We start from the raw sequence: 26,672 nt of genomic DNA on the forward strand, positions 1-26,672 counted from the left end.
TGCACGCACTTTCGTTTCCAGGGCACTCTCATGACACCGGCGTATTACTCACACACTCAGAGTCAACATAGCCTTTGGTATTTGGTACAAGCCTTTGGTACAAGTGTTTGCAGCTTGGGCTAGTAGGTATGGCATGACGATAGTTATAGCGCGAAAACAAAACGACGACACAGAGATAAGAAAGTGTCCTTCGTATCCTTGTCTCTGTGTCGTCGTTTTGTTCTCGCGCTATAACTATCGTTATCGTATTTACAGGTCATAGCGACACAACCTGGTGGTCTCAATAAAATGCAGTTACTATTTGCCATGACTAAAGCTCTTGAGTAGCATTGCATTGAGTGAGCACAATACAAGCCAGGCGTCGATAGAGATAATCACATGATGGGACAACATTGGCGCGCATTTTAACCAATAACCTAATCATAACAAGGAAAGGCGGCTAAGAACAACAAAAACAGCGCGTCCGGGGGTGCCTTTAACGGAGCCGAAACTTTCAGAACAGCACACACACACACACAAGAAAAAAACTTGAGGTACAAGGGGTATGGAACAAGACTTGCAGAGGAGGGATTCCGCGAAGCGCCGAAAATGGCTAAAAAAAGAAGAAAACAAAAACTGCGTCCGGAGGTGGGAGGCGCAACATTTTGGCAGCTGCGGCGGGGGCAAGAACCTGCGAGCAAAAACCTGAAGAGGAGAAAAGCCGTCGTCGTCCAGAGCGGAGGGGGGAGGGGGGGTCGGAAGGAGAGCGCCAGTTCCCAAAAAAGGTGCACGACCAGCGGAGTGTCAAGGTCATGAAACGTTCCTCCCGGGCCGCCTCGGGGGCAACTGCGGCCGCGGGGCAGCAGCAGAAGAATCCGCGCTCCTTGCCCATGTTGCTCGAGTTCCAGAGATCGAGGCCTGCTCCGCAGAAGCAGCCGCCGACGATTGCGGAGAGCGACAAAAGGGGCCCTGCCGAAGGGAGCACTGCGAGGCAGAGGAGGGTGTGAGTGCGAAGAAGGAGTGACGGCCGCTCTCCTCTACACTCGCAACGATAACGGGCCTGCCCTGCTGTTGCGTCGAGGAGGAAAACGCTCCTGCAGTCAATGCTCTCAACTGGCAGTCCGTCTGCGACGCAGCCAACACCGCCTGCTGTTATCTTGGTTGGGCACTAAGGAGGAAAAGGTCTATATTTTGGCCCAGCTGACAAGCTTTTAAGCCTTGAAGATCAGCGACGTCAGGTGAAAAGGGAGGCTTTCACGGCATCCTGGACTATGACGACGCCCACATTGGATGACTGTGCCGTTGGCTCGATCTTTCGAACAAATTTAATTTAATCCCTCTCCTCGTATTGACAAATTACCTTTTCACGATAGCAATGGTCCCAGTCTTGCACACACAAAAAAAAGAATGCCCAAAAGTTATATGAACACAGCTGGCGATGCCCACTTGGGTCTACCGAGCCAACGTACCATGACGTCACAGATCAGGACAGCGCCTGAAGGCAAACATAATTATTCAGTAGTACAAAATAGTTACACAGCTAAAGGGGCCAGAGATTTAAAGGCAAAGTTCAGGAAAGCTTGAGTCGATGCGGTCGAAATACTAGAGAGAAATTCTCGATGTCGCAGACATTCAGGCGATGAAGCTTAAGCGCGAAGGTGAACTCTGACCTTCGTTTTCTTACCCAACGCCACAATGCCTGCGCTGCAATCGCACGAGATTAACTTTACATAACGTGTTACTGGCCCCGCAATTCCAATCTTCAAGGCATCGAATCATGCAAGGAATCCGAGGCACAATGAGAACCCACGTCCTGCTCACGCAAGGTCCGGCCTGTCATAAATGGCTCGCAGACCGGAAGCGAGAACGTTACATCGGCCAACGCAAGACCCGGAACTCCGAAGGACTCCGGTAACGCGGCCTTACCCTCGCATTATAATAATGAACCAAGAGTGGTGAAATTAATGACGGCAATTGGATTCTCAAGGAGCAAGTCACTTCGTTTGTTCAGAAGGGTCGCGGTTCCATGACTACAACACACACAATCCTGATGACAAAGCCACTTCGTCAATGGCAAGCTCACTACAGAATAAAACTATCAGGATTAACGTGCAGGCACAACTTGAATGGGGAGAGGCGTTACCAGAACGCGTGGTGCGTGTAGACGAGCACCCGTGGAGAAGGTTAATTTGGTCTGCAATAATTTTTCAGGGATTGTTGGAAACCTTCCGGGTGGGCGGAGGTGGGCATAAATCCCCGACACTGCGATGCGGTTGAAAGAGACCTTAGAGTTGTGGAGTATGAGAATGCACACCAAAGTACCATTCGTGCAACAGCACGTGCCGCTCGCCCGAAGCCATCTACCACCCCCGAAGACCCTGCTGCTGCAGACTACAATGTGTTGACAGTCTACGTGCTTACCGAAGCGGCCCGACCGTGTTATATTTAGACGCCATTTGCTACAAGTCACGCTACAAACCAGAAAACAAGTAACGAATATGTGTGTGTGCGCACAGGAATAAGATAAAAAGCAAATACCCCTAAATCAAAAATGTAAAATGCGCGGAGCAGCATAGATGGGGCGTCACAATGACTGCAAACAATCGCGGCTATTTTCGAACGCGATATCAATGGCTGTATTGACAAGATTCGCTGCAGCTAAGCTGGTCGAACTCCTCTTCCTAGTTATCTGTCATTATCCAGAGCAGCGGGAAATCTTACAGATAAGATTTGTTATGTGTTTAGGGCGTGGTTCATATCTATTCTAAAAATGAACACATTCAACATTCGACAGCCATCTACATGAACAGTTTGCAACCCAGCCACTTGCCTCGGAGGAGCCCACATACCCTTGCTTCTAGCTCAACCGAAACTGGACTGCCCACGCTGTCACACCGTCTGGCGAATGGGTGGAAGACCATTCACCTGACAGCAGCACGAAGCTGCAACAAAAATTCCACAGGAATTTGAAACCGACGACAGTAATGTCCATTCACTTTTGTCTGCACATTTACACCGAATATGACAACTTGAGCGCCATATTTGCACCGAGGCCGTAGCTGCAATTCATGCAGACAGAGTTCCAACGTTCTACTCAGGGTAACAGATTCGTACACCATTCGTACATTGACCGAAATACGAAACTTCACAGGGAAGTACGACAGTGACTTCCACATTTTGAAAGCATCCTGAGCGCAAAAACAGATAAGCAAGCAGGTTTCAGGTATCGCGCTTTCTGCTTCAAGTTTCCAGATTTCACACCAAGTGGCGACGCAAGTGGCAGTCTACAGATAATAGACCGCGTTCCCCTGGCATCATACACAAGTCACTAGGATATATGAAAACGTCATGCAAGCCCTTTTCACGGTAGAGACATGTAAACAAAACCCGACAGGCAATGCTAGACTTCTCAGCGCGACTTCAGCACGAGACATAGCAGAAAATATGTGTTCTCCATGTCCTGTGCCGAATTTACACTCTGAAGTTCAGTGTTATGACACAACTAACGCAGCAACAAAATCTTATCGTCAGACCATGCTGCGATCAAAGAAAAACACCATCACACTGCAGCAGCAAGTGACGGTCGCAAACCGGCTATCCGCACATGGTGAAGACAGGCTTCCTTTCAACGACGTCTCGCGCTATCCAGGAGAAACGAAAAAAAAAAAATGCGCGAATAATTGTGGATGTTAAGAATAATGTCCACGCAGTGTGGGAAGGGGAAGTAGGAGCGTCGACCTCACACCTGAGACCAGCCAAGGTCACTGTTCCGTACAAGGTCACAATATCTTTGACCCGTGATCATGCCAGGTTAACGCGCGGCTGCCAGACGACTAGCCCCACGCGCCTGCCAAGGGGGGTGGTGGGAGAGAGCTGCACGGCTTGCTCCCACGGCCCACGCAACTTCGCGGGACTAGTCCGGGCAGGAGGACGCGTGGCCCGCGGCTGCGGACAAAGGGCCGTGACCGCCGCCGGAAGCGCCAGCAAGCTTTGCTCGGGGCACTCCGCCCCAAGCAGCGCAGCGATGCGACACGCGAAGTGTGGTTGGCGCGTTGAGCTCTTACCATGAGGTCCACTTCTGAGAGCATGTCCGCGTCCGCGGCCTGGTCGCACAGAACGCACATACAGGGGCCCACGTAAAGGAAGAGAGCGCGTCGTCGTCAGCACACGGTCGCGTGTGAGCTCGCGGCGGTGGGGTCGTCGCGTCACCAATCACCGCATCCGCGACGGGGCCTCCGGGCCCGGCGGTGGCGACACATCCTCGTCGGCACAAATGAGACGATCGTAGTACAGAGTGGGGGGCTTCGGTGACGGCAAGCGCGCTTCTACGGACACCACACACACACAGCCACGCGCCTCTCTCTTGAACAACAACGGTCCGGACAGCGACAGCCTTCCGCGCGGGCGTGCACCTTGAAGCGAACTACCCCGCGGCCGGTTTCAACTCCTGCCGAGCGGAGAGGGCCAAGCGCACCGCGCTATGGAAAGGGAGGGAAAGAGGGCTCGGCAACGCTCTGCGCAAACAGCAGCAAGCAAGCCAGTCCTCCTCTCTTCGCAGAGGTCGTTCCCTCTCGCCCCTCTTTCGCGAGACCGCTGCGCCCTCTAGCGAAAGCGTCCCTCAAAACACCGGGCCACGTGATGGGAAGTGACGTTCGTTTCTCTCTCTCCTTCAATCTCTCCACAAACTGGAGCACCCTGTTTTTTTTCAACCGACCAAAGAAAAACACCACCCGCGATTGAATTGTCCAAATACTCTTATCGTGCATAAAAAAGAAAGTCACTCCGCCTCGAAGTTTTCCCGTCACCGAAAAGGACCACCAAAAATTCTTCCGCAATCATCGCCACGGAGTTTCGTCGCACGCAGGGTAAACCGCGGTTGATGCGTACGACGCAATTCGTCCGCGTATCCTCGAGAACACCTGCGCACGCATCCCAAGTGTGGAACGTTTGCGTGTGGAACGTGACCAACGTTCAAATTTATTGCTCCCTTCAGCGAGAGGTTTTAGAACGGGTTACACGTGTTCCTTTGAGTACGTCCAAGTTGCGGCAAACGCGGATTATACAAAGCGATATGCTTTCGAAAACACATAAAGCGATATCACTGCGCATTCTTGTTCCTTTTCCTTCCAAAGCATGCGCAGTCAAAGCCTGATTACATCATCACGACCAGTGCCTCAAAAGGGCACAAATGTGATAGAACGAATCAGTTTAGACTGACAGACTTACTGTGACACCTAATAGCGTCGTCAATTTCACCACCATAAGGTCATTATTACAACAGAAAATTGAAATCAATGTTTTATTTTTAAACCTCGCACCCACGCCACTGCACGTGAGTCGCGGATTTCCGAACGTTTTATTCATACTTCGATCAACCCGAGTCAACTTTTTTTTCTGAAGTAATGTATCCTGAGCGTCTGACTCCCTCAAAGGACATATTTGCCAATCAGGAACTTCGTAGGTGCTATACTCATCACCGCCAAAATTCATGACGACACAGTGACTGGTGCAGGATGTTGAAGAAGCCGTCGCCACCAACATTTTAATTTCGCGCGTTGCCACACGCGCGCATCGAGGAACCCTAGTTATCGCGCTCACCGAGCGTCCTTTCCAGGCAAACGTAGTAATCTTACTATTGCCAAACAGTATCGTAGTAAAACGACAAAAACAATTTTGTAAGCCCATTTAAAAAGAATCATTGATATTTCAAGTCGCAGTTTCGTACTCGCAACAAAACAACACTATCTCGTTAGATGACGTCGTTTTTGGTGGTTTCACGACGCTACCTAGCTTAAACTAACATAACGTTTTCAGAACCGCTGCTCGAAACAACGGATTGGGCCGAGATGAATAAAGACATACGTTCGCACGATTGCAGTATCGACCGGCTGATAGCTGACGTCATATATGCAGATTAAATTTATCTAGATATAAATAGACGGAAGGTGTCCCGGCGTCGTGTTCTGCTAGGGAATGCATGTTATTGTGGACATAGTCAGATTCCGCAATGTCGAATTCGTCGCCATTTTGTGAGTCGTGATTGGCCCAGGTGCGCTGCTACGTGGCAGTTCTTGTTGGCTTACAAGTGACCACATTAGAGAAACAGAAGATGTATCACAATTTGACGTAGTACACAATAATAGATAGAGTCGAAGTATGAACAGTTTCTGGTCATGTGTAACGCAATGGCGGCTAACCAACGTTAATGTGGAAAGCTAGACAAAGTTGGTGCAGATTCGTGTTGTTAACGCCAGCGCCTACCCTGTTTTACACCCTCGTTGCCATTTAGGTAGTAGTTCAACGTCATGAAACTAACCTACAGCTGCTATAACTTTTTAATCGCAACGGCAACTACGATCCCTTCGGCGGAGTACGAAGCCCCCGAAACGTCCGTTAAGCAACCACACATCCTTCCTGTGTTACCTCGACAACATTTCGAGGGCACATCGGCGCTGACGCGTAAACAGCGAGCGGCGTAAGCAAAACGGTGCACGATTTCAATGATGCAATGTGATTTCGCGCGTTTATCCCCCCCCCCCCCTTCCCGCATGTTTTGCCCCACAGTCACTGCCGATCCTTCGCCCAAATTTGATTTCTCGCATCTAACCACTATTACACTCATTTTATGAAAACAGTGAATGGCAGAATATTTTCGAAATGCCAACAACTCTCGATGTAAATTATTATGCTGTCACAGTAAACTTCGCCATGGATACTTCCTCTCCCAGATGTCAACCTGTCCGGACTTTCAGAATATTAGCGGTTAACATTGTCACAGTAAGTTTAACTATCTACTACCTCAGGAAATAAAAATCTGCTTCGATATTAAGGGGGCTTCGCAGTGGCACGTGTTGTATGACGTGACGAAGAAACAGCGACTTGGGACGTAGTAGCAGCAGCTTCGTCATCTGCTGACAATCACGCACTTGAACAACGATAAGTGAATTGTAGTTCAGCGACTCTTATAGGGATTTCTGCGATATATAATGCATGCAGGACGCAGAGCTAGTTCACAGTGAGTTGTGTTGGTAAGATAATTATCATTGCGGTCGTGCTGGCGTGCAGATGCAAGGCGACAGAAACTTCAACAGAAAGTAAAAATATTTTACCTGGTGCGTGAAGAGCGCATACCAGGGAAACGAACAATGTCCCTTTTGCGATCCTTTATGATCGCATCCGTATTCCTTTAAATGTATTCTTAAGTGAAACAAGGGTTCAGTTTAGATTGATAAAATGTACTGAGAACTCCAATATAACGTTAATTTCACCACCATAGGTTTATTATTAGAGAAAATCAAGGTCGAAGTTTTCTTTTTTTTTTCAAAATTCGCGCCGAAGTCACAGAAATTCAAAGGGTACTTTTTAGATTTTGGCGACATTGGCTCCACGAAACTTCCTGAAACTTGGTACGTTCCCCTGAGAAGTCAATGTACTTTCAGCCCCACCGCGGTGGTCTAGTGGCTAAGGTACTCGGCTGCTCACCCGCAGGTCGCGGTATCGAATCCCAGCTGCGGCGGCTGCATTTCCGATGGAGGCGGAAATGCTGTAGGCCCGTGTGCTCAGATTCGGGTGCACGTTAAAGAACCCCAGGTGGTCGAAATTTCCGGAGCCCTCCACTACGGCGTCTCTCATGATCATATGGTGGTGGTTTTGGGACGTTAAAGCCCACATATCAATCAATCAATGTACTTTCAGTTTTGCTCGTTATAAGCTAAATAAGACCTATAGTAGAGGTCGTCAAAATATATGACTTCACGACGTTTGGTGCGGACACTTCACTATGGCGTCGCCGCCCGCATTCATATTTTACGCGCGTTTTCCTCGCTTACACAGCGTCTTTTCGCACGCAGGCGTCGTGATTTCGGAATCGTGAAAGTAATTTACGAATACAAAAATCATTCTTGCCTTTAGTGTCCCCCTATGGAAGTAGCCGCGTGCATTGCACTCGGCTTTCTGCGACAGCGCAACAGTGTATACCCGATAACGTCATCATACTGCCTCGGTTCACACGTGCGGTACACGTATGCGACAAATACGTGGAGAAAGAGAACGCACCAATACATGCTGCCGTTGAAGCGTCGACGTGTGGTCCCAACGCGGATGGTGATGGCTGCCATAGAGACGGGTCATGGCTGCCCAGAAACACCCGTTGACGGCGCCCGCCCGAGGCGTCGGCTACACCGTGCGCTCTTCGCCGGTTGAGAGTAGCCCGGCAACGTCGAGCGCAGGTGCACGCTTTCAGAAAAAATCGCTTCTCTCTTTTTTCCCCCTGTTGTCGCTTTTAAAGCACCACTCACGCAGACGCTCCGGTCACCTATAATGAATGCAAAACAAAAGACAAACGTTCGCAAGCTAAGACGGTAGTCTTCAGGCAGAAGTGGTTAACTGGGCCCAAACGGTCGTGGCAAAGCTTTTGGCCACCACCCTTCGAACCACCGGCAAATTAACTTTACCGACCTTGCTATGCCATCAATAAAGTTGTTTCTCTCTCGCAAGCTAACTTACTGCCGGTTGCCTCACAGATAGATGGTGCAGGCTAAATAACGCAATACAACGCTAAAAAACAACGCTATCTATGGCTACCTTGGTCACCTATAATCATATGCTCAACCTTTCACAGTGAAAAAAAAATTAATAATTAAGCATTTGCCGTATCGTAAACAATAACATAAACTCCTCCATCGCGTTCACATATAGCAGTTTGTTAGCACTAAGACACATGCTACACATGTTACACGGATCGCGATTGTGCCCCTGCATACACGAGATCAAAGTGCGCGTGCCATTGTCTCCATGTGCGCGAGCCAGAAACTGCATTGTGCGCCGATTACTAATCAAGGGCGACTAATCCCAAACAGACGTTCGCTATAGGAAACTACTTGCGCCGAATAAAGTGAGAATTGGTCGCACCCGCCTTCATTTCAGTAACGCAGTTATGAAATGCAACACTCCGGGCGTCATGCCCTCATGAAACACGGCGCCAGAGCTGACCCTGTTTCTACTCCCTTCCCTTTCCCACGCGTCTAAATAGACGATTAGCTCTAACCTTCCGTGCAAAGCGAGACCGACAGATAAATAGACAGCTGAGAGTAAAAGAAATACAAAAAAGTACAGTAGAGCTCCCACTACCAACACGTCTTACCTCTATGCACAAAGAAGTAGCTGAAGCGTTTGGGCAGCGGCGCACCAAAAACAGCGAGCCGTCGAAGTTTCCGGTACACAACAACAGCAACGTGCCGAGCGACGAGCGAAACGAACAATACGCAAAGGCACCGCACGATGACGCCTTCTTGTTTTCGCCGACGGCCGGCGAACGCGCGCACACGCCTTCTCGATGCGGCGTGGAGATTCCCGCGCTTTCCGTCGGGAGAAACAAGACAAGTAGTGCGCCTACCACAGGGCGCCGGAGTCGCGTTGTGTCCGCGCGCGCCGCTAGTATCCCAGGCGACGGCAGCGACGCCAGCAGAGCCGATGACTATATAGAGTTTTCGGGCCCGTCCGGCGAGAATGTGTGCAGCGAGTGAGCGGGGCTGTGAATCACTCGCGGTGCCGCAGCGGTCCGTGTTTTTTCCGCGGCGTCACACTCGCGGCAGGCGCTGCGCGCCGATCGAAGGCGCCCGGCTGCCGCGACGCGGCCGAATATTCGGAAACTCCCGTCGTCAACAAGCCCGCGCGACACAACCGGTGCTTGGGTGGGTCGTGCGTACATAAAAACCGGAAGCGAACGAGAGCTAACATCGCGTCGTACACAGGGCCTTCGTTTTTGCCTGGCATTAATAAGCCTGACGTGCCACTTAACGCGAAACGTCCTGCGCGGAAGGCGCTGCACGTTTTTCCGAACGAGGCGACTTGAATGTTTTTACAGTCGGTTAGTCAAGGCGAAAACCATTGATGCCCCTCCCCATCAAACGCGACCGTCGACGACAACACGAGTGATGCGAAAATCACCATCACGCCGAGACGCGGAGTCGCTATGACGCCCGAGATCAGCGACAATTCGTGCCATTATCATGTATATAGTCGTTATTCCGTCACGTAGCATGGCGTCGGGTGATAAAGTCATCGCATTGCGTCGCCGCTTGATCGAAGGTTTGCCGATCACCGAGGCGACTCCTAAACCAGGCGAGGTGAAGAGACCTTCCGCAGTGCAAATGCGCATTGAGTGTAAATAAAAGGACGGATCTCGCCTCCGAATAGTCCATATTCGAGTAGTACATCTAAAATATCATTTATTTATTTATTACCATTATATATACCATTTATTTAGTTCAAATGTTTAACATTACATTACCCAGTATTGCATCGAAAGACACCAAAATTATCCCGAATAATTTTGCTTTCCCATTGATTATATTCTTTACATATCCTTCCCTCCTCTTTCTGTTCTCCCTCTCTCTCATTCTTTACTTCTTTTTTTTTTCAGAGGTTCTACTGCCACAATTTTCGTGGCCGATCCCCGAGGTGGGTTGTGCCATTCCTCTGGCAACCATCATCATTGAATGTATCGGAGACCGTGTGAGTTTTTCCTGCCGAAGTATACCGTTCGCGGCTAGATTCCCACAACCGTGTTTGCTGGAATTACATGAGCCCCAAGAGACGCCCCTCCATTGGTCGGTTCGAGGCAGCCGCCGGCAATACAATGACTACGGCACTGCACTCTGCTGTTAACTGCAACACCCGGTAAGTATAGCAGCGTGAAGCTTCGCATACTGGTTCTCTCGAACTGCTGTCCGCCTAATACCCACCGCGTCGCAAAGTCGTCATGAAGTACATATGAAGGAAGGCAATTCACGGCGCAACATGCTAATTAATTAGACAGCAGTGCTCTCAATCGGGAAAACGACAAAAACAGACCCTGTACCAAAAGTGCTACTCAAGCGAATTCATTTCCGTAAGACCGGCAGCCTGATAGCAGCGCAAAAAAGAAGGCGCCACTTAAGAAGCGCCATGTACATCAAATTGCTGCAGGCCTCTGCACCCACTGATATTCCGGATATAATGGTCAATTAGACGGACGCGGAACATCATGGAAGGAATTCAGCCGTGTTCTGACCACCACATTTTGACATAATTAAGCAGTGCTCAATTCTTTCGAATAGCTTGACCCTTCTGCCGTGTCACAAGAATAGATGCACCCGTGAAATACGTTTCGAAAAGAGGGAACTCGGATGCAGGTATAGCGTAAATATGCCAGCGTACCGCACAATCAATAATAAAAAAACAATAAAAAATGTTTTTGTAACACGAAACATGAGGCAGAATAACTTACGCAACGTACATGAAGACGCTTTACCCCCCCCCCCCCCCCCCGGCACATAAACATAAAGCCCGATTCATTACATCAATTCATTACGTCATTGACCAGTCTGTGACCGAGAACAGTGAACAAATAATAAGTTATAAGCCACCAGTCACTCAGGCTGCCAGCTCTGTCACCGCCATCAACTGATCGGGTAAGTCCCAAAATCGTGTAAACTGAAAGTGTACGGCACACCACAATCCACTATAGCAGTTCTATACCATATATATTTAAGGGCTTTCAGAAACGAATATTACATATGTGTCCCATTACACGCATTAACAATACACCACGCCCTAGTAATCTGGCGCAGAAGCCTCAACGTAATTGCACCACTCGTACTTCGTGTTGTCGCGTTCATTCTGCCATGGTCGAACCACACGCAGAATACAATTATTCATGCGAAAGCGTTATATAACCAAATTAAACGCCGAAAATTGACTATCGACGTCGACCGCCTTCCCGCATCGCCCGTCGTCGTAAACACGAGCGACGCAAAACAAAATTTGAAGGAAAAAAAAAATCACGCGATGACACCACAACACGGAGTCACAGATCGCCAAATCGTGTAACGTCACCGTGACGTCACATAAATGTGTCGTCACGTGATGACGTGATTACACATCGCTTGGTCAAAGGTACGCCGATGACGGAGGCAGTGCGAAAACCACGTTACACGCATAGGGATTTCAAAGAAGACGACTTATACCTTCGGATCAACTAGGGCGAATGCATAAGGGAACCCGTGAATTGTTATTATTGCGATAGCATTTATATGGGCCCACTCAGCCCATTTTCACCGTCGCCGTCATGTGCTATATATATATGTGACGTATGAAGCGATGGTTGGTAGAAGCCGAGAAGGAAGAAGTGACAATAGAATAAACATGGGGTATGAGCCAGGCCACGTCTCCCATTCTTCATAGCGCCACACGAGTCGACAGGATGAAGACCTCCCAGCCACTTCATCAGTGTCTCATCATCGACGCAGTTCTCCACAAGACGCCCTGACCATAGTTCGACTACGGAATCATCTCCTGGCCGCACACAGCGACAAGCCCCATGCCAGAATCATCGCTCGACCTTCCCATCCCCAAGTACACCGGAGCAGCGGACGATGGGCCTGTACAGGACTGGTTCGACCTGTTCGAGTTCCACGCTACCGCTGCATCTTGGTCGGAACGGGAGATGGTTACGAACTTCAGCGACTACGTCACCGGTGAGGCATTTAAATTTTACCTCACCCACATATTCAACAACGACGAGTCTTGGCAAAAGATAAAAGAAGAAATGATCGTCTGGTTTCAAGACTCTTATGAAGATTCGATTAGAACACACACTCTCAGTGCATTCGAACTCAATCATCGCAGCCATAAGCAGCCTTCACGCATTCGAGCACAGAGCATGAATTTACAATTCCCGTCTGGTGAAGTTAGCCACATGCTCATGGAAAGACCACGCTGTCGTTTTCCCAACCTTCCACCTGGTTCCTCATCCGCGCAAATATCGCCAATGCTTAACACTTCACTGCATAAAAGATTTGAATCCACTATTTATGACCCAGATGCATTTAATACATCGTGCGGCATGCGTACCTTGCAGACTAACTTGGTATCACCTGTCATCAACATTACTGATAAACCTGAGGAAGCACCTCATAAGACCCTCGCATTTACGCATGATGAGTTAGTAAATCCGCGTGAAACCAAAGCAGACAACGAATGTTCACAGAAATCTTATTCGGTCAAAGTATTCAGCTCAGAAGCTCATCAAAGACAGAAGCATTCACAATCAGCATCATGTGAAGAAAAGTCTTCTGCAGAAACGACTGGTATTCATCAACCAAAAGATCAAAGCGACGTGAATCTAGTATACAACCTCACTGCCAACGATGAAAACAAAAGCCCATGTGCTACTTCGGATGCCACAAGTACTCTTCAGGCAACTACCAACAATGAGCGGTTCATAAATACAGAAGATTCTAGTGCACGAAACCTCCCACATTGTCTTGCGCCAGAAACAGCTGCATTGGTTGGCGTTGTAGAAGCCTGCGGAGGACTTTCTAAGAATCCTGGCACACCACGAGCAATGTCACACCACAAGCAAGTCAAGGAAACCAAGAAACTACAACATCAACGTATACTTCATCATTGTCAGCGACGAAAAAAAACTTCATCGAAACCACTCTTAAGGCTCAAAGAACATTGCGAAAAGGCCCATCGTTGTGGATACATTCTCCACCAGAGATTGAAAATGCGCCTTCGATCAAAACATCTGCGACATCGCTATAGAAGAATCTCCAAAAACCACAAAAGCACCCATTGTACTTGGCAGGAACACAGGCAGCGGCCAATCAACCTCGATCAACGCGCACGCAAGCTGCCTGCATGGCCTGTGTATCACCCACGACGATGCCTACAATATCGGAACTGTCGATTCTGCAAGATGTTCGAACATCGTTCGTTCTTCACAAGAATGCCAGCTGTGATTACCCCTATCTCCACGTCCAAAGCATTTTTGTGTTATCCAGAACGCAACCACCAGCCGCGCCCACCAGAACTCCTGCGTTAACTGGACTGCTGCACTCTCCCATGAAGTCCTTGAAAGTTTACGGAACACCCCTGGAGTATGGAACCAATTGTGAACTTTGACATTTGTGACTTTTTAACCTCTCTTTGTTTACTTTTTATTGTTAGTAATCTACGCTTTCTTTCGGGGGGAGGGGGAATCGTGTGACGTATGAAGCGATGGTTGGTAGAAGCCGAGAAGGAAGAAGTGACAATAGAATAAACATGGGGTATGAGCCAGGCCACGTCTCCCATTCTTCATAGCGCCACATATATATATATATATATATATATATATATATATATATATATATATATATATATATATATATATATATATATATATATACACACACACACACACACACACACAAGCTTCTCCCACCATCCAGTTGCTTCCGGCGTCGGCGGCTTCTACACTGCATTGCCTGAGACAGTCTCAAGTGGACGTTTTGGTGCAGTGCACTGGAACTGTATTTTTTGCTGCCGTCATCGATATCGTCGACCGACGCCAAGAAAGGAAATGCCGGACAAACACTGACGAAAACACATCCGACTATGTTCACTACATTTCGTATGGCTTCTAGATCTCTTGGACCTACTTTGTATAACAGTCAGATGGGATGATATCGTATTGATTGCTTTGGCCTTCTGCCGAAACTGCGATTATTATTATTATTATTATTATTATTATTATTATTGCTGTTGTTTTGCGGTCATCCTTGTTTATTTCTATTTATTTGACAACACTGCTAACTCCTAGTGGAGTCGTTGCAGTGTGTGGTAACAATCAAGAATGACGCATGGAGCTTTTTAGGGAAACCGGTAGTGTAAAATGATGGTAATATAAAGCGAGAAACTAACACAACTCGTTAAAAAAACACAAGCCCAAAATGTAGAAAGACAATACCAAGCAACAAAGACGATCCGCTCAAGCTTAAATATAAGGCAGAGGCACGTAACGCAAAAAAAAGGTAACTTTACAAAATCAACTTGCAAGTGATGAGTCGAACAAATTCTCATGGTTTCAACGGTATGTGCATCTATAGGGCATTCCACTCAACGATCGTTCTTCGGAGGAGGATGACAAACACAGCAAAACTTTTCTTTATAATCAGAGCTGAGCTGCAAAAACGAGGGCGCTGCAAACGGCTACTGAATTATTTCAGATTTTCTTTTCTTTATTTCCCACAAGAAATCATACATGTATATAGGTCAGGGCGCATTTTCGGTGGCGTTCAGATGCGCGGAACAGTATACACTCAGCAGGATTCACCGCCGGCCTCGTGTCTCCTTTTCACAACACACACCACGTGCGGCAATCCGCACAGTGTGAAGAACCGCCCGCTGCGTCAACTGGCGAAGAAGCACGCGCGACGCTATGCAAACGCGTTCCTGTCCGCGCCGCGGACGACAAAAGACTCCGCGGACGGCGCGAGTCATGCTCCAAATGCTATACGACGGGCGCTAACGGGGACAGCTATAGGCCGTCCACCCTGGACGTCGCCGCGCCGTTTGCAGCCGCACACAGCCGCGTGCTTTGAAGGGACGCCAAAGAGACATCTTCATTTTAAGATCGTATGGTTTTACATGAGGCCCGCTCACACCTCACAACTGGTCAGACGTAGGCTCCAGAGCCTCTCTTTTGCCCCTGAAAATAAAGACCGAATAAGTTTCAAAATAATTTCGCCCAAGACCCCCTAATGGAGAGGTGCGTCTGTCACCTCTCCACGCCAAAGAGAGAAGCGATACAATATTTTTAGGGGCGAGGCTTCCTTAAGCCATGGGTTGTGCATCCCCGCTTTATGTGGCTATCAACTACGCGAGAGGTGGCTACCTACTACTGCTACTATACTATAGTAGTAGCAGTACAAGGTAGCCACCTATCGTTTAGTCCTTGGAATGTCCTCTGGATCGCGGTACTTGTATATGATGAATATATGATGAAATGATGCAAGACGGCGGTACTTGGCGTGTTCCCTAGATGGACGGACGGACAGACATACGCACGGACGGCGGGCGGACGCACGGACGCGCGGATGCACGGAGACACGGACGGAAGCTCGGACAGATACTGACGGACGCTTCGCCCCACTCATCATCATTCACTCCGTATAGATATGCTGTGAGTTTTTTGTAAGTGTTAGTAAATCACGTCCTTACAGAGGTTCCAAAATCACCTCCCTTCCCTCGGGAAGACGCCTGACAATGAGACAAAACGCGCAAAACCCAAATACGGGTGGCGACACTCATTGAAGTACCACGTAATAATAATAATAATAATAATAATAATAATAATAATAATAATAATACCTGAAGGTTATCGTCCCACACCCAGGATATGATTGAGGAACGCCGTAGTGGAGGGCTCCGGAAATTTCGACAACCTGGCCTTTTTTTTTAACGTGCACTGACATGGCACAGTACACGGGACTCTACTATTTCGTCTTCATATTAATGCGATCGCTGCCACCGGAATCGAACCCGCGACCATTTTGGCGGGAAAAAAAATCACACAACGAACGCCTCAACGACGTATGTTTTGACGGCGTATCTTTTGACGACATATGTTTCAATGTCGCGCAGTTCCGAAATCAGCAAAAAAAAAAAGGTACACAGCCGTCGGCGAGAGAAATAGACTTCAAATACCAAGTTTCAGCAAATTTAGTTGAGCCAAAATACGAAAACAACGCTTGGAAATACGTGATGTCACGCGCGGGGAATTCGTCGCCAAATTTCTTAATTGAAAGTTTGACCAATTGACTTCATCGTCCAATTAATGAACATGTGATGGAGCAGTCAACGACTACAGATCGTACAAATCATCACTCTGGAGCGATTAATTTAATTTGGCGTCTTTCCAGCCTTTATGCCATCCTATCGCGGCGGATATCGCGATGATAACCAACGGTACCTTGTCAAGCACTCCAATGAAGCCCATTCGTCCCCCTCCACCCGAAAACCGAGTGAAAGATGGAGAAAGATAGGACAGAAAGAGGGCAGCTGGCAGCAACGGTCAGCTGACCGACTTTTCGCGCGACGCGACGAAATTCATCTTTAATGTTTGAATCTTCAGGCATGTAACAACAAAACAGCTTATTACATTGAAAAGAACAAGAAGAAATGAAGCGGCGACGACCAAAATAATTCATGCTTCCGGTAACCCTATCGTGTCTGCGAGCCGTACTCGAGAGAAAGCGGGCGCCAACGACGAGGGAGAAAAACAGGCAAACGAAAAGCTTTGGTCATCTATGACGCCACGGTGACATTCATGTGCCAATATATAGGCGCCAAACTCAACATTAAAACTTTGACTTAGTTTCCTTTCTAATACCGAAAGCATGATCGCGAAACTAGCAGTGGTTCTCAACGAACGATTTCGTAACGTCAACTGGCTAAGCGTTTATCTTCAGCCGATCTTTAACGTGACCCTAAAGAGAAATAAAAAAAAAGGGGGGGGGGGGTTCACATTGATAAAATGTACTTAGAGAACTCTATAGCCGTCGATTTAACCATATTAGCGGCATCCCCACCGCCCCCTTTTTTTCTCTCTCTCTCCCTACATCTCGTTACACCATCATAAGCCTATCAGAAGAAAATAAAATCGAAGGTCGAAGTATCCTTTTTCAATTCCGCGCCAAAATCCTCAGACGCAACGTCACGAATTTCAAAAGATATTTTCGATAATTTGGCGACATTGGCTTATCGAAAATAACAAGAAACCAAGTGGTATGCTAAATTTATGGCCCCCTCAGAAGGCGGTGTACTCAATTTTGCAGGTTAGGAACTACCTAGGACCTAGTAGATGCCGCAAATTTAGAATTTTAGCTTGTACAGTGCTACGTAAGGCTGTACGTCCGTAACGCGCTGCGCGCTGCGTACGTTACGTTTAAGGCCGCCTCCTACAGCATTAGTTTACCGTGCCCAACATCTGAAACATGTACTGCGCCTGAACGTCAACAGGCCTGCCTTTGAGTAGGGTGCATCGATGCGCAGGCCCCCGGAGAAGCTATAGTCAACTGAGCTATACACAGCCAGTTGAGGCTAGTCAACCACGAGGCACAGACACGGCGAAGACGATCACTTACTGCCAATTTAACATTTATTGTTTGCTACATACCACGAGACGAAAGAAAAGGAAACAACCAAACCGGGGTTGCTAAGCGCCAAGTACAAAAATGCCCCCATTGTAGGCGGTGTCTTCACGTGTCATTTTATACGTGCCGTGGTAAATACCTGCTGCCACAATGATGAGGGCACCGTGTGCGAGAAAAAATCACCCGAGTTTTCTATAACACAGACGTGCATGCACTTGCACGCTAAATGAATGACCGGAACTGACCTTTACTTTCTAACGCTTTGAATGATTTTGCAGGCGATCATTCAGATAACTTCCGGTTAGACGCAAGTATAGCAACCACCACAGTTCAAAGGGATTACACACACGGCGCCCCGTACACAACCCCCAAATTCGTCGCGGTGCTTCACGTCACCATCGGGCACCTGCTTCTTCGTAAATGGCGTCGTCCGGTCGTCCAACGTTGCGCTCCAGCTTAGCAGGGATCCGAATCCACTGTACACCTGTTCACCTATTGGCTGCAGGTTACTTACTTTGAAGTTTCGCATGCACCGAATTTCACACGCACTTCGTTTGCCGCCACGACCAACGTAGTGCTCTTGGCCCCAACCACCTTGACTACTTAGGTCTCGACAGTTCGAAATCTCGCGAGAGCCGCCGACAAGGTACGCAACGGCCTTAGCGCACGCAACGTTACCGCCGGGATCCAGCGTGCGCAAACGCACGCATCTCGCTTAGGTTCAGCGCATGCGCACTCTTGCCCCCTCTCGCGCATTGCGTACGCTAGGCTGTTGTTGCACGCGCTAAACTCTTCAATAGTTATGACCCAGGGCGATTTGGGCGGGAATTCCAAGATGACATCGCCATCCGTCTTTTGTTTTCGCGCGTTTTCTCGCTTCCCAAACAACTTCCTGCAGTAGAAGCATGTGGAAATGCTGAAAGAGTAATTTGCTTATATGAGTAAAGCGTTTTTTTTCTCTCTTTAGTGTCCCTTTACAAAAGCGCCCAAGCCACAAACAAGAAAAGCGACGCGGGTAAAAAGCAATCCAACGCTCGGAAGAGAGCTAGACCGCCCGCTGGGTCAATGCTTGGGATGTCACTGCCGGCACCGGCAACGACTTACGTCTGCGGTTGCCCTTGACCCTTCGCCGCAGTGCAGAGCGCCCTCAAGCGACTTGATGGCAAAGTATATAAATAAATGCGAGTATTCGTACGCGCACGACGCGCGTTTGACATAGCATGAACACTCACTGCAGCGGCGAAGCCCACCTCGCGTAGGGGCTCCAGCAGCGTCTCCATGAGAATGTCGCTGGGACGGGAACCCTTGGCGCCTCCTCCTCCTCCTCCACCACAAAGCTCGATGAGTGCTCCTCCGTCCAGGGTTCCCGCTGTTGTGTTTTGCCGCCGATCACATTGGAACCTGCGGGAACAGAACACACATGTGGCACACGCTGTTAGAAGCGTTGATTTGTGGGGTTTAACGTCCCAAAACCACCATATGATTATGAGAGACGCCGTAGCGGAGTGCTCCGGAAATTTTGACCACCTGGGGTTCTTTAACGTGCACCCAAATCTGAGCACAAGGGCCTACGACATTTCCGCCTCCATCGGAAATGCAGCCGTATGAGCCGGGATTTGAACCCGCGACCTGCTTAGAAGCGTTCCCCGTGACGTAACCCACGTATTAGGATGAAGTACTGCGCAATTTTCGACGACGTCTACGTGTGCGGCATCCTGTGACGCATACGACGAAAAGCTAAAACGCGGCTTCGGCCGAAGTCAAAAAAATGCCGCCATATCCACGAAGTGAATGATGATGAGTGGGCGAAGCTCCGGAGGTAAATCTGGTAAACCATGAATCCTCCGTACATTTTGCCCACTCGATTTTATTGCAACGCTCCCCCTAGCGTACGTCGCCGCACTATATCGAACGATGACACGCGCCATATGTGGCATCATTCCTATTTTATAACACCTCGCATCTTTCATAATCAACTACACGTACCGCCGTCTAGTTTATAACATCTTGCATCTTTTGGACGGACGGACGGACGGACGGACAGATGGATGGATGGACGGATGGATGGATGGATGGATATGGCTGTACCCTTTAGATCGGGCGGTGGCTAGCGTAATACTTAGAACTGAACGAGAGGTGGCTACATACAGGGGACGCACAGCCCACGCCTTAAGGAGCTTCGCTCCTAAAACACATGTATTAGCATAGAATACATACGCCTTCAGAGCGTCGACAGCGACTCAACAGGAAACTTTCAAACGATGCTTGTTGTAACTTACTGAATTATTTGTCGTCGTATACGCCGAAAAACCCGGCACCCGCGATCGCAAAGAATGAAATGCGGCCATCGAATATGCGCCGGTCACGTGCGCATTTGTGTACGTGCGCCGTTTACCGATACTAATTGGCGCTCATCTCTCGATCGTTGACTGGTCGGCGATCGGCCGTGTCTGACGGGGCAATCTGATCTCTCATCCAGGTCATTTGTCATATCACAGTGCCCAATTTCATTGCAGCCTGGACATGAACAAATTGACGCCGTTCATGTTGCGAGGAGCGACTCTGATGTTGCGACGTCGAGTATGCACGTGGATCAAAGTCCCGTTCCCGTCACTGTGGAAGGACAAAGTTGGGAGGGAAGCAATACGCAATGCGATAGGAAGATAAATAAGCTGTACCTGTAAAGGTAAAAAAGCTGGAACGGTCTCCCTGTATCTATTCTGCCCCCCTTTCCGTGACGGAGTATCATAACATGCACGTCGTAAAAAATTCATACCAAACAGGAGACGTCTTGTAACGAATTTTTTTGTCAGATTATATACCAAAATTACTCGCATACTACAAGTCCTGCTGGTGTTGGCTAGTCGCCACTGCAGGGATACTACCACCTCAAAAGCGTTTGGTTACGTGACCGGGAATTCCATATATGAAGTCATGCGACCAGCGTACATTTTGAATGAAAAGCAATGTTCCGGCTGGCACTGCATATGTATCTCTATTTGCGAGTGTAAGCGGTCGGACCATGGCCTGCAGTAGCCTACGCCGTGACATGTGGCTGTTTTCGCAATTTTTTTCAGCATTGCCGTACTCCCAGAGCCATGGTCGACAGTCCCACGCTACTCTACGAATAATGTCACAAGTGCCGTATATATGTTCAGGTCAACAATTTGTTGAGGTGCAAGTAGACTTTGCCACTGTCATAAAAGTCATACATCCTCTTCGTTCCGACTCGATCAGTGCAATGCTTTACTTGGGTATACAACATTTCAAAGTTCCATATTCGAAGGCTTCTTTATGTCTCCCAACAGTTACCCGAACGGACGTTCTTCCTTAGTTCATTAGCTCTTTTAGCCGTTTTCAGTTAACAACCATGAGCTTCATAAACCTTTACGCATACACGTGCACACGTGACCGATTACGATGTTGCAAGTACATGCGCACGCGAAACGTGAGACGCTTCTCGACCTACAGTGCACCCGCAGATCCTCGTAGGTTACGTGCACGATGCAACGAAGGTACACGACTTGCTCGTTACGGCAAACAAAAACGAACCAGTGCCACAATGTGTTGCACCATTTTCACCTTTTCTTTTGAAGTGCGAACGCGTTTTTTATTCGGGCTATGTCAGGCATTCGGCGATGTCCACAGCGGTTTCCGCACGCTGGCAGGTGTCTCCGCTCACTCTCTCTCTCGTAGCAACAGCTGCGGGCGCGTGCGCTTATTGTCGCCCCTAGCAACCGAGGCATGGTGCGCAAGAGTTTAGGAGAGGGTAGGCGCAGTGCTTCGCCGCTTCTTCTCTCGCCGTTCACTCTCTCTCCTCCCTGCGCCCCACTCTCCCGTCCGCTCACACCTCACTCTCGACCATTCGCTGGCTGGGCGCCTCTAAAGAACATCCGGAAATATGTGCTTGAGACGTCGCTGTGAAACGCCAACGCCGAGCCGAGAACGCTGGCGCCCCACTCTCCCGTCCGCTCGCTCCTAAATCTCGACCGTTCGCTGGCTGGGCGCCTCTCGAGGCGACGGCAGAAGTCCGTGAAGGCGAATGTCTGACGGCAACGGTACTCTCTCTCTCAGCGCGAGAAATGCATTCGCATTTACTCACGATTCCCTTCGGGGAGGTGAGGGAATCTTTTTCTTTTTTTGTTTCGTTTCTGTTTTCAAGAGCCCACGCGAATTTGTGAATACGAAAACACGCGAGGCCTGGTGCGACTTCTATTCAAACATGGAAGCATAATAGCAACTGTCAAGGCGGTCATTAACACGAAGAGCCGACTCTCCAAGTCCGGCACACGAAAAAAAAAAAACGCGGCACGCAACACACACCCGTGAGTTGAGGGAGGGGGAGGCATTCACTGCCGCCGCTGCAGCTGCATCAGTTATGATGTCGAAAGCGAAAAGAAAATAAAAATAAACGCGTTACGGTTGGCGCGAAAGGTGGGTGGTTTAGCCGTATTTCGAGGCAAGAGCTGACGACGGCCATTTGTCATGACGGCGTACTATAATACACAGGAACAGCAACAGCCACCTCCCTCTGCAACTCTCTCACACAGAACGGAGCTGCCGGAGCACAGGCGAGGCGTCCTACCGACCTACTAAAACCGCGAGACGATGCGTAATGAGAACGGGGTAATACGAATGGAACCGAGAAATAGTACTGTCATTGAGGTATACAACAAACAGCCCGGCACGTGATCAGTGCACGCGTGTACGAGAACGATATAGTATTTTTAATGCGATAGGCGTTATATACACATGCTGTGCCAACGCCCAACCAAGCAACAGCGGCATGTCGTCAAGAGAACCTCAAAGATGACGTTCACGGAGAGATGGAGACTTAGTTGACATGATTAACATGCGTATTTATTAAGCCGACCACCAAAACCGATCCACGATTCGCGGTGGTTACACACGTGCACTGAGTGGTATATCACCTTTTGCGTTTTGCGCATTAAAGTGAAGCAAATTAACTGATGCATAAAATGCCTGAACACACAAGCATGTCCTATTTCATCATATCCACGCCAACAGTTCCATATAGCCGAATAATCGCAGCGTTAGATTCAGTCCCGCAGTTGCTAAATGTTTATAAAGACTTGGAAAGAAACTCCCTGGCCAGTGGTCAACGACTGCCAATGAATCCGCTGCACAAGTCATGCTTTAGCAGTGGCGGGATAACAGCGAGTTTAAAAGAAAATAGGGTAGACAAAAAATTTGATAAAATTGGAGCAGCTACACCCTAAGGTGAGAATATTGGGGAAGCAGCATAGCTGGTGACCCCTCCTCCTTCCATACCTCCGCAACTTCACTTTATTATTGCTTCCACTTCGCGCGGCTGCGCCGAACTTGGAGCGGTTGCCGACCACAGCTGAGATTAAAAAGACAGCTCCGCATTTAAAGGAGTACTGACACAATAATGAGGCACCCCAAATGTGGCATTTTTCATTTCCACGGTGTACACTATCAACGCCCTTCCCACACTGAATCCAGTCCAACACGTATAAAATATTTTACTTTGATATTAGTTTTTTTTCATCGCTCAGGATCTGCAAGCCAGCTCCGTGGTCCTTATCGTGACAAGTCCACACAGTTCACCGGATGTGCGAAATTCGCGTCCTCCGTTCAGTTTTATTCACAGAAATCGCGCTCAGAGTATAAGCGACACTTCACTCATTATTGTTTGCGTCCTGCATATGTAAACCACGTGCGACTGATTGCAAACTGACAGCTGTTGCTGGTGTGTCGAGAGTTTCAGACTTCCCGTGACGTGACATTTGTGGTGACTCGTCCCTGCGAAGCCATTACCTCAATACCGAAACCGAAATTGCTGTTTTAAGGTAGCGGTATTGAAAATTTATTAAATGCCTTCCCAAGCACTTCGATGCCCTTTCTAGGGCTCTCGGCACCCGTGTTTTTATTTAGAGCAACAAACCGAAAACGTTCAAAAATTCGTGTCAGTACTCCTTTAGAAAAAACTACGTGCCGACCATGACAACACGGTATTACCAAAGTTACAGTTAAGAATGGTACTACCGTACTTCAAAAGAATACACGCCGCTATGCATCACTCGCTTCTGCACTTCCTCGTAAACTCCCTGTTACGTCACGCGCGCTACTAGGCGCGGTCACCGGTTGCCCTTGTTTAGCGGATTACCTCCGGTCGCCTTCGTCCATGACCTTTTCATAGCGAGCATGCTGTCGCTGCAGCCCCTAGGCTTCCCTCATTCGACGCGAGCAGCCGGGCCGGCCGGAAAGCGAGCTAAACCAGTGGCACGCAGCTGAGTTCTCTGTCGAGGCCGACGTGGTCGCGGCTGCGCAGCAGCTTCAGAGAAATCAAAAAAAAAAAAAAGCCGCGGGCCAACGCAGTGGCGACGTTGCGTAACTGTGCGCGTTGTCGAACGGAGACATAGGTGTCCGGAAGATGAAACGAGAAATCCAAAGCGCGAGAAGCCAAGCACCGAGGCGCAGATACACGATATCCGATTTTTCGTTATTTGACGATGATACCTGAAAATGAGAAACAAAGAAAGAAAGAACGATAGAAAAAAAGAAGGATGAAAGAAGAGCACACCATGAATTCACGCTAGTTTCTGTTGCTGTTACTCGACCCGAACTCTCGTTGGAGCACGCCTCGCGGGAGCACGTGCGTTCACATCGCGCGTCTGCAGAATCTCGTTCCCCGACGCCATCACGTGATTGCTGAGAGAGTGTAAAGGGGGAGAGGGCACAGCTTCTTACGCGGCCACTCACGCACGCCCGACCGCGCTAGCGCGTGACAGCGCGTTCTACCCTAGGATACGACCAAGGAGGTTTGATGGACACAACACGCTGGTACATCGCGCGTCTGCAGAATCTGATACCCTGACGACATCACATGATTACTGCTGAGTGTAAAAGGGAAAGGCCAGCCCCTTACACAGGCCGGAAGGAACTAGCTCGGGAGCGCGTCCTGGCAGTGCTTGGGCCAGCTGTAACGCACGCGCAGTAAGGGTGGTCACGCCACCCACCGGATTCAACTCCACCATACAGGCACTGCGCCGTGCATTGCGACCGGGCTGCAGAAATTAGGTGCTTTTTATGGTCGAAGCTCCATATAGCGGCACCCGTTCGTCCCTCGTAGCCGTTGTAGTAGTGGGTAACAAGTATAACATTTTGACCTCCAAGGTGGTGCCGGTGAGAGATTTCTTCTGTGCGTTGTTGAACAATAAAACATAGAGCTCAATGCACATGCCATTGGCTGCTAAGGGGAAATGAAAGACAGGAGAATTCGACTTTTAGTTAACGCGCACGCTGCGAATTTTTTATTGTTTAACAACGCATTATACGCATATAAAGCTCCCGCATAAAAAGTTCGCATGCATGTATAGCGGCTGTCCAAGCTACGTTCAGCCAAATCTAAAGAGAACTTGACCAGTATACGGTTAGACTTATAGGTGCTTTGTTATAAAACTATCTGTCTACTTTCACGTATGCGACACTATATTTCTGCACCGGTGGCCTGACTCAGAAAAAAATAACAAGAACGATAAAACCACACAATGTCCAATGTTAGCTGGCACACGACATATTTCGAGCCAGGAATGTCGAGCCCTGTGGCGAAATGGCGAGCGGTAAAATGTCCAAAAGAGCATAAACGGGGCCTGAATATATATAGGGGCTTGCAGCTTCACTGTCTCGACGTTTTCGCCGCACATCACTTTTTTTTTAATTGAGATCATTTTTCATGCAGATTTTTTTCCTTGGGACCGAGAAAAAGACACCAAATGAAACGCGTTTTGGGAACAATGCGAGTACCGCGCAGCTGATACTTCACGGAAATCTGAGGGGCCCATGCAGAGGTGTCACGTAGCAGTGACGCACGCGGAAGCGCATTCCTCACGTATACATGGAATTTCTCGTGCTAGCCTTCTCATGGTGGGTGGCCATGCAACACCTTCCCCAAGTTATCAACGTATGATCTGATCTCACTTCCACAATTCATTGCCTCATTAATCGACTGTCACACACACACACAAAAAAAATCTGTCTAGTATACGAGCGGTTATACAGGGATCATCGCGTGTACGCTTTGAACTCTTTGTAGTTGTTAGCCCTGTGTGGCTTCCGACGCTCCCTTGGAGAGTAAAAGGGGCTAAAGCGGGGTAGGTGACAAAGGAGGCAAGAAATCATGGAGTTCGCACATGTCATGAGCTTGGACATCCTTCTCGCGATCAACGAAACAGCCAATAGCCGTATTTTTGTGTCTGGCCCGTCATTTGCCGGGAGAACAGCAAGCGATCTCTATAGTTCTTGTAGAAACTTAAAAAAGAAAAAAAAAGAGGGGAATGGGGGGGGGGCGGAGCTTGCTTTATATAAACCATGTAATGGGCTGAAATAGCGAAACTGGACGATTCTGAATACTAATCCGGTCGGTTCTAGGTTTATTGGCCTAATGCTATGTGATGCACGTTGTTTCCGTGTGTTGCTTCTCTATAAGTTGTTGCTGTGAGCTTTAGCTACAGCTGATACGAGGCTGTTTCTGCGTTGATTCCCAGCGCCGTTCAGGTTCATAGACAGAAACTCGCACCGAAACAACGCGTTCGCACCTGTCGCGGTGGTAGAAAACATCTACGGGCACTCGGCGCAGGGTGTCTCCCATAGCAGCCGCCGTTGCCTTCCCCGTTCCCTATAGTATTTCCATCGTTGTACGCGTGCTCGGAGTCTTCGGTTTGCCGCCGTCCTCATATTTAGTAG

General features: G+C 48.7%; 1 protein-coding gene across 4 annotated transcripts in view; it reads right to left on the reverse strand.

The window, feature by feature from the left end:
* Positions 1–26,672, reverse strand: part of brat (tripartite motif-containing protein brain tumor) — a 151,385-nt gene that overhangs the window by 65,481 nt on the left and 59,232 nt on the right. Inside the window, exon 2 of one of the 4 annotated variants that reach the window (XM_075878695.1) lies at positions 19,193–19,343. In XM_075878695.1, coding sequence (XP_075734810.1) covers positions 19,193–19,222 — 30 coding nt within the window. In that variant the 5' untranslated portion in view covers positions 19,223–19,343. Of the gene's footprint in view, positions 1–4,043; positions 4,590–8,034; positions 8,152–19,174; positions 19,344–26,672 lie in introns of those variants that run through there. The other 3 variants (XM_037421259.2, XM_075878688.1, XM_037421258.2) reach the window with 3 other exon arrangements.

This window comes from Rhipicephalus microplus, chromosome 2 (assembly GCF_043290135.1).
Source record: "Rhipicephalus microplus isolate Deutch F79 chromosome 2, USDA_Rmic, whole genome shotgun sequence".
NCBI lineage: Eukaryota > Metazoa > Arthropoda > Arachnida > Ixodida > Ixodidae > Rhipicephalus > Rhipicephalus microplus.